A 9,615-nucleotide genomic window follows, 5' to 3' on the forward strand; every position below is an offset into this window, starting at 1 on the left:
ATTCGGATCCAACGTGGCAGATCCGACGCACAAAAATGGGCCCCGCGTCACGTGCATCCTACCTGTCGAGCACACCCATGTGGGACCCATCCAGCATTATTTTTTTGGGCGGCTCTCAGGACGAGACGTGAAAATTGAAATTTAACACTAAAAAAGAACGCCACGTCAGCACTTCTTTTCCTTTCTGGACGGTTATGATCGCATTTGGTGGCGGTGGGACCCAGCCCCACCGCCCTATTCCTGTAGAAGTTTGTTTTTATATCAATATCGTACGGTCAAAAAGAGAAAAAGTACCGCAGAAAGCACCCCAATTGCCTAAAATGACGAAATTACTTCTGAATTTCTAACAAAAGTGGGGCCCATTCTAGATTCATATTTTTCCAATGACGAAAATACCCATAGAACATAGCTAATTGGGTATTAAAGTAGGGTCCATCCAATTGTGCATCCTCACCGTCCAATTGGTTGATTTCGATCTATGGATGAAGTAGATTTTCTATGGAGAATTTATGATTCTATCAAGGGTCTAACCATAATAAACGTTCTAATTAAGGGTGCATTGGATCGGGTCGTATTGGGTTTTTGGTAATAAAAACAAAATTAGAATCAATCCAGACCCTACACTATTTTCATGAAATGTTTTATTTTCCATTATCAAGGTCATTAGGCTCTAGACAATTGAGGGTATTTTGGTCATTTCACTGGGGTTAATATTTGTAGATGCCCTCAATAAAAAAATTTCAACCATTGAACTTTTTAGCATAATTGCTTGTCACCTACATGCCATACTGCACAAAACACAGAATTACACATCTCAAAGAGGTGATGGCTGATGTGAAATCCACCCCCCCGCCCACCCACCATTTGGCTTTTCCAAGACAAAGTTGAGCAATAAAAAAACACCATCCAATTCATTCTTGAGTATTTTGGGCAACATGCCAACATGCTTTTGAGGGCCCAGTGATATGAAATGTCACATTGCCAGATTCTTCCACTGGCCCACTACTCCCCTCTCACCACACCTTTCTCCCCCTTCAACACCTCTAAACCCTCTATATATACCTCCCTACTTTCCCCACATTCTCATTCACCTTAGCCTCATTCATTCAATCCACTACTACACAGTTCATCTAGTCTTCCTGTCCCTTTTCTTTCAAATTTATCATTCCAATGGCCACTGTTGAGGTAAACCCAACTAATACTAGTTTGGTTTCTAGTGATTTATGTCTGATTAAGCATCAGATTATCTTCTTGTTATTTGTTTGATCGAGTTTGCTTCATATACATCTACAAGCTTTCCTAGAATCAATCATTCAATCCACTACTACAAAGTTCATCTAGACTCATTTTCTCTCTTTCTTCTCATTTTTAATTACAATGGCCACTGTTGGGGTAAACCCAACTCTCAAGTCTCAATTTATCTTGCTTTTCTAGTATTTTTATCTGATTGAGCATCAGATTTGATGGTGTTTGCTTTGCATCCATCTACAAGCTTTCCTAGATTCACTTGGGTTGAATATTAACCAATATCAGCCACAAATGATCTTGGATTAATTGAGTTATTTCTCTAGTAAAATTTGGTTTTTCATTCTAATGGCCAGTGTTGAGATAAACCCAACTCAAATTAGCTTGGTTTCTAGTGATTTATGTTTGATTAAGCATAAAATTATCACCTCACTGTTTGTTTGATTCGGCTTGCTTTGCATTCATCTACAAGCTTTACCAGTTTCAATTGGGTTGAATTACCCAATAACACTAACAAATGATCTTGGATTAATTGAGTAAATTATCTAGCAAAACCTTGTTTTTCATTCCAAGGGCCACTTCTGAGGTAAACCCAAGTCAAATTAGCTTGTTTTCTAGTGATTTATCTTTGATTATGCATCCAATTATCGTCCTGTTGCTTGTTTGATGCTGTTTGCTTTGCATTCATCTACAAGCTTTCCCCGTTTCAATTGGGTTGAATTACCCAATATGATTGACAAATGAACTTGGATTCATTGAGTTAGTTGTATAGCAGAAATTGGTTTTCCATTCCAATGGCCACTTCCGAGGTAAACCCAAGTCAAATTAGTTTGGTTTCTTGTGATTTGTGTTTGATTAAGCATCAAATTATCGTCTTGCTGTTTCTTTGTTGGTGTTTGCTTTGCATTCATCTACAAGCTTTCCCAGTTTCAATTGGGTTGAATTACCCTATACGAGTGACAAATGGTCTTGGATTAATTGAGTTAATTGTCTAGAAAACTTGTTTTTTCATTCCAATGGCCACTTCTGAAGTAAACCCAAGAGAAATTAGCTTGGTTTCTAGTGATTTGTGTTTGATTTAGTATCAAATTATCGTCATGCTGTTTGTTTAATTGTGCTCTCTTTGCATTCATCTACAAGCTTTACCAGTTGCAATTTGGTTGAATTACCCATTATGAGGGACAAATGATCTTGAATTAATTGAGTTAATTGTATAGCAAAACTTGGTTTTATTCATGAAGTTGTTCTCCATATTATGATTCAACCATGGAGTTTTGTAGGTTCAATCTGCAACAACAGCATTACCCGAGACGACCCCTACCGAAGAATTGAATGAGATTCAGAAGACAACATCAGTAGAGGAGGAAGTGGAGGCACCCGTGGCGGAGACAGAGACAGAATCACCAAAGGAATTGACCACTGAGGAACAGCCCCCTGCGGCAGAAGTTGAAGCTCCTGTTGAGACTGAGAACAAGGAGGTGGTAGAAGAGGTAAAACCAGAGATAGAAGAACCAGTAGTAGAAAAGACTGAAGAAGTGAAAGAAAAGGAGACCCCTGAGCCAACTGTCGAGGAGACGCCGGAAACTAAGGGTTCTGGCGAGGTGCCGGAGGAAATTCTGGTAGAGAAGGTAACAGAAGAAGAAAAGAAACCAACTGAGGAAGAAGAAGTTAGCAAGGAAGTGCCAGTTGAGAAGGTTGAAGAATAGATGGTGTGAAGGTTATCTATGGTTTGTGGTAGTAAAGTGTATTAAGGTTGCCTGTCTAGTTTAATTTCTATGTTTAATAAGTTATTTAGGATGTGAGGTGGGGAGGGGTTTTTGATGCTAGAAATAGGATTGACCCACTTGGACCCACCAAGCCATGATGCCACTTGGCAGAAATTTATTTGCAGGGAAGAGGAGAAGGACATTCTCTTTGCTTTCTTTGCATGGGAGGATGGCTAAGCCATGTGGATTGTGGTATGGGGGTGTTGATTCAGAGGGGTTAGTGAATTTGGTGTGTTGCATGTGAGATAAAATCTGTTATGCCTAGGGATGGATGGTAATAAACTAAGTTTATATTTTTAATTCTCTCTCTCTCTCTCTCTCTCTCTCTCTCTCTCTCTCTCTCTCTCTTTGTGTGTGTGTGTGTGTTAAAGTGAGTCACATGGGATGAACATGATAGAAAAGGTGTAAATTTTATTTACAAATTTGCAGACTAATGTGCTTGAAGGCAGGGCGTTGGGGCAATTTTGAGAATAAATGGTGTAAATAATGAGATATATTGCTAATTTACAATCAAACTAGTTTGAATGTAAGTATGATCTTGAAATATTTTACATATATTACAACAAAATGTGGTATTTCTATTAGGAAGACATGAAGAATGAACTTTTCTATTGTAAATCTTGAAGAAAAGAGTGTGTCTTCCAAAAAAACAAAACAAAACAACATTCCTCAAAAGGACTTTGAGCTCATAAAAATTGTCCACACTGGCTAAAGCATACTCTTCTAGACCAATTTTAGGATTTTTAAGTAATGTGGTGGAAAACTAAGAATGTTACAGGGGAAACAATAAAATTTTCAACGACAAAAGAATGTTGCATGATGAATATAATCACCAAATCTGTTAAAGATATGAGGTACAATTGGGAGGGTTTACATTCAAACCGGTATGAAACAAGCACTATGCAATACAATTTCAATCAATGTCAATAGAATTTTGAAACCTCGAGACATAAGATAGAATTGGGAAACAGGAAGTACAATAAAAGAGGAAGAATACCCTCCCTCTTTCTGACACATTCCTCTACAATGGAATGATTCAAAAAATCAGTAAGAATGTAACATTGTCTTCTTCCTACAGTTAGCTCATCGAATTGATATGAATCCTAAAATTTAAAAATAAAATGAATTGAATTGACAATCAGTTAACTTCAGCATTATGCGCAATCAGCCAGTAGCTGATTAAACAAAAATAACATAAGATTAAGGGTAAAATGAAGAACGAAAAACCCTAGATTTCATAAAGAAAAGATGATTCCCGTTTAAAATATTCTCAGTTCTAACAGAACCCGTAATAATTCGTTTTGGTTTCAATTCATAAAGGAAATTCCCAAAAAAAAAAAAAAATCTAAACAAAGAATTTGTGTGTGGATGATCGTAATGTAATATCTAAACAAAGAATTTGTGTGAAGACAATCAGTACTTAGATGAAATAAAATGAGCAGCTACTCATTTTCAAGTAGCGTCGTCTTTGTCATATTAGATATGGGAAATGATACTTATTGTCCCCTATTCCATCATTTTCCTCACACTTTGAAAATAAGGCTTAAAAGAAATAAAATGTGTTTGTCTAACATTTTAACAAAATTTAAGGGAAGGAACATGAGAGAAAATGACACCACTTCCAATCACAAAAAACAAAGATAGATAACCTCCTGAGCAGTATGAATTGTTGACCTCCTGCTGCATCTCATGTTATGCCTTAAATTGGTAACAGATACGGCAGTGATGAAAGAGCTGATCTGGCGGGCCCAAGGGGCTGAGCTGAAGGAACTAAGCCCTGCACAAGAGCGCACGAGGTCAGAAGACCAACCCGGAGTCGTTGCTCTGGATTGACCCTTCGACACTCAAGTCAGTATGAGCAGAAGAGCAAGAACTTTAAAAGTGGTAGTTCAGAAGTTATTACCCTTCTCTTTGAGCCTTAGGGGGCCTTTTATAGAGAGAGCCCTGGGGTGGTTGAATTACCTACCCTAGGACAAGTGTCGGCCCATTTGTGGGTTTAGGTTTACCTGCTCTTGGCAGATTGCCAAACTACCCTTAGGTAGGTGCTGAATTTGTGGTGGGCCCTTTGAGGACCACGTGTCGACAGCTAATTGGTTGCTGCTTTTCATACCCCATCATCTCATATTCTCAAAATCCTACAACCACAAAGTACAAAAGAGGAAAACAAATAAATAAAACCCACCGTGTGAAACCCATATTCGTCAAGAAAAAAATAACAAAGCACACAAAAAAAAAAAGAGCAATCGAGAGAAAGTACCAAGCCCTCCTTTAATTTCCCCTTTATTCTGACCCCTTTTCAGACAAAAAAAATTCAAATCATGAGAAAACATCCCAAGAAATCTTCAAAAAAAGAGGATACGAATAGGTAGAAGAGAAGAATCAGAGAGATGAGACGGATGATTAAATTTATGAAGAAGGCTTCATGTAATATGGAATTGAAACGGCAAAAAGTGTGAAAGAAATTGTGTTATTTTGAGTAAATGTGAATTGGAAACGTATTGGTCTAGTTTTAATGTCGTCTTATATGGAAATGGTGCAAATGAAAATCATGAGTTACAAAGAACTTCCATCTACATATAGATGCCGTTCCCATGCAATAAAATGAAATATGATGCAACTCCTGGGGCCCCACCTTGATTTAATTGTATTTTCTACTAATAGGGCCCATCCTAACATTATAATATAGAGGGAAATTTCCTTCTCTTGTTTTAGCTTCATTTCCATTGATGCTTTAAGAAAATTATTGAAATTTTTTCACTAGCATGTAGTTTAAGTTGACATTGCCAAGTAGCAACTGACCTGGATGTCATTATAAAAAAAATGACCTGGCTGGCATGTGGGTAGTGTGCTAAGTGATTAAAAAGAGTACCACCACTAATTAAATAACTAATCTATGTGAAAATGGGCACCACCACTAATTAAATAACTAATCTACGTGAAAATCCAACCATTAAACAATTAAGAAACTCATGGCTATTTGATCTGATTGGTTCATTTCTTTATAAGTCGCCCTGACGCCAGATTGGGTCGATTATGTTGGATCATTTCTCATTTTTCATATCTTAAGGCTATGTTTGGCAACCATTAAATTAGCAAAGTGGTAAGAATGGGAAGAAAGAGTGGGAGAGGTAGAGATTTGAGAGGTACGCAAGTGAGGAGATGGTGTTAGGTGGCTTAAAATAGGAAAATAAAGCTCAATTTATAGAAGAGTTTTTCTTTTCCCAGTTTTTCAATTAGCTGTTGGCATTTCTAAGTTGTAACAGCCGATTATAAGTGTAAAAAAACAACTGATTGGCTTCATCAAGGATGAGGCATAACCAAAAGTAACATTTATCACATCTTGTATTTGAATTCCTTTCATGTCACTACGTAGGGTATAAATTCATCACATCATGTCTATTTCCATCTTGCCTTTGAATATATTTGATGAACCTCATTAAAGATGGGCTCAAATACATTATGATCTTGATCATGAAGTGGACTAGAAGAGAAATCAAACAAGGCTATAGGATATCCACGGTCTTTCATTAGCTGGAAACATGGGTAGAAATGATTTGGAGCCTACTGTTGTAGGACGCGACTCACTTACTAATACACATCAATAACATTCATAGCTTTCCAAATAGATAATAGACAACATAGAGTGTACAATTATATAATACTTGTAATAATTAGATTATATGATGTTGTGGCCTTTGTGGCAATTTATTCTTAGGATTTGTTTATTTTATTAAATACTATACTTTAGTGGTATTTAGTTGATAAACATATTGTGTTATTCTATATAACCAAGTGCAGCGTAATCTTAGGATTGAGACATGATTAGGTATATCAAAAGCACAATGAAAAAGGTAAAATAACTAGAACACAACGAGTTATTTCAACCAGAGAAGCTTTTCAAGCTGAAAGATCAGATGACAATAGGCCCATGAACCTCTCCTTTCTTCTCTCTATTCACTCATTTTTTGTGAATCTTTTATTTACTTAACTCTAAAAAAAAGATCCAACATCATGACCTGAGGAGACTGTTTGTTAGATATAGAAACTAACATTGTTACCATATACCATCTTATGAAACAAACTTAAAATGGCTTAATTAACCAAGACTATGAGAGGTGCCAAAAGATATCACTACATTGCCAAAAGGCATTAGGGTAATCTAAACCCATCATTTGCTAAGCTATTATGGAGATGACAATACTAGGAAGTTGTACAAGCCAATCGTACCACTGTCCGCGTCCGCTCAATGACTTGCAAAGTTATGGATACAAAAATTAGTAGCTTTCAACATTCAAGTTCAATTATCAAACGGGCATATTGTACAAAGCTACTGATTTTAGGTTATATCATCTATAATGGGCGAGCCACGCTTCTCTTGGTCATGTATATGATGGCCCTTTGCATGATGTATTCAACCAATTAGGGGATAGGACAACAATTGCATGCATTCCAATTTAGCATGACAGAATAAAGTCTGATAGTGTGATCGATCAAACATGGCATTTTGTGGGTGGTGGACTAATTAATGGTTTTTGTGTTGATTGTGGCAACACAAATAGCTTGTGCTCAATAGTTGAAAGCACGAAAGGCTTTTGGGAGGCGGGGGGATATACACAATAAAGGGAAGTGATATATGTTGGGATTTATGACATTTTGTGTCGCCTTGCAAGACCCTTTCATTGGCACAAATCTAATTTCTTTTTGTTGTACTCAAATGTATATCATATAATTGATAGAATCTTGGAAAATCTTCTTAGCCGATTTGGTCCTATATTTCTATAGTGAACATGGTGTCAGAAATGTCTGACCTAATCGGTGCCGAGACAAGACCACGGAATACATTGGGCAGTGATGATAGGACCATGGGACTTGCCAGTGATGATAGGACCATGGGACTTGCCAGTGATGATAGGACCATGGGACTTGCCGAGGGAATTAAGCCCTTGAACGTGGTACTTGAAATGTTCCGCTAAGATTTGTCTGAAGAGATCGGCTCGTGACGATTGGTGGCCCTATGTGTTTGAGGAAATAGGTGGATCGTGTGTTGGTTTCTCACACATGAAAGACCCATTCACCACATGTGAAAATATACACATGTGCGAGGGGTCATATTCGACAGAATTGGGCCAATGTACATTTTTCCAAAATACGTTGGATTACGTGCATTGTATTACAATGGTGTGTACACATCACATTTAACTAGAGATGCCGTTGTGGTGTACTCTTGGTATGGGACATAGGGCATCACACAAGACATAGTGACGAATGCCCATGCTGGAACCCATTACAATGTGCCAATCGAAGTTGAGGAATTAGTTGCCGGATTCAGATTACCTTATATTTAATTAAATTTAATTTGAGTATGTTTAGAGGCCTCAACAGAAACATGATAATTGAATATAATTACCCTAAATATACTTGACGATCGCTCAGAACAAATTGGAATTTTCATCGGAATATTTTTGAAGAAAATTAGCAACATAATTTTTGTAAAATTATTACTTTTCAAGTAATTATGTCGCGGGAATTTGTAAAACAATTACATTTTTGCTTATCAAGTTGAGAACACTTTGAATTGAGAAAATTTGGTAATATACTGATAATTGAAAAAACAGAAAAATCACATTTTTAGACTCGATTCAAAGTGGGGTTTTAATAGATATATGTAATTGAATGGGAAACTATTTGAGGGTTGTGCATACTTTGGCTTTTTTTTTTTGTAATTACTGATTAATGATGGTTACATTCGTAATTATATATGGCTGGTGTTGGGATGACCAATTTGCCCCTAAAAAATTGGGACTTTACCAGGAAGTCCTAACCCTAGGTTTAGGTTTTAGGAAAGCCTATAAAAGCCATGAGATCCCACTCCCCGGCAACAGTTCATAACGTATAATTTTTTAGAGATTGGAAGAGAGCACCATCGAACTCACGATTGTACAGGAAGTGGAACAAAAGTTGTCAGCACTTCACTTTCTTCAAGCTGGCGATTCATCTTCTCGAGATCCTCGATCCATCCGTTTGTCCACCGGGCTCCAACGACTCAAGGTATGATTCATCTCAGTTCAAATCTAAACAATATATTCGCCCTTTTTCTTCACTGGGCCACCCTCTTTAGTGTATTTATGATTACTCTCGTTACACCAAAAGGGGTGGCCCAGGAAAGAAATGGTGGTGAATATCATTTCCCTCGTTAAATTTAGGCAATTTGCATGGAATTTTATTTGAATTTGTTGGACCCTCCACAGACAAGACAAACTAACACAGGTGCCATGCCTGATGTTAAGTGTGTCTATTGCAACCTCTAAAATAGAATAAAGCTAGTCATATTGACAAGAGAAGGATCCCCATGTCTCTTTCACAACACAAAAAATACTGAAAACAACTCTTTCATTAATTCAAGTGAGCACTGAGCACTCACCCCATTCTAACCTGTCCATGTAAGTGCGCGCCAACTTAGTCACTAAAACATGGTCCCAATTGCTGCCCGGGCTCACACAAATCTGTTCTTTAACTATTCCCGTTAACTGATTCCTGCTGACGTAGATGCCACTTAGCCAATATCTTGCTCTTGCTTGACCAGACCATGACACTTTGCCACAGT

General features: G+C 37.4%; 1 protein-coding gene across 1 annotated transcript; it reads left to right on the top strand.

Annotated features, from left to right (window-relative positions):
* The first annotated feature begins 1,028 nt into the window (after positions 1 to 1,028).
* LOC143849676 (uncharacterized) lies at positions 1,029 to 3,311 on the top strand. Its single transcript, XM_077358804.1, has 2 exons — positions 1,029 to 1,185; positions 2,526 to 3,311. Exons 1-2 carry the CDS (start codon positions 1,171 to 1,173, stop codon positions 2,949 to 2,951), a joined length of 441 nt encoding a protein of 146 aa, XP_077214919.1. The 5' UTR covers positions 1,029 to 1,170; the 3' UTR covers positions 2,952 to 3,311.
* The last annotated feature ends 6,304 nt before the right edge of the window (positions 3,312 to 9,615 follow it).

Source organism: Tasmannia lanceolata, unplaced genomic scaffold, assembly GCF_043159265.1.
Source record: "Tasmannia lanceolata isolate RefF3 unplaced genomic scaffold, GAP_Taslan_0.1 ptg000018l, whole genome shotgun sequence".
NCBI classification, from domain to species: domain Eukaryota; kingdom Viridiplantae; phylum Streptophyta; class Magnoliopsida; order Canellales; family Winteraceae; genus Tasmannia; species Tasmannia lanceolata.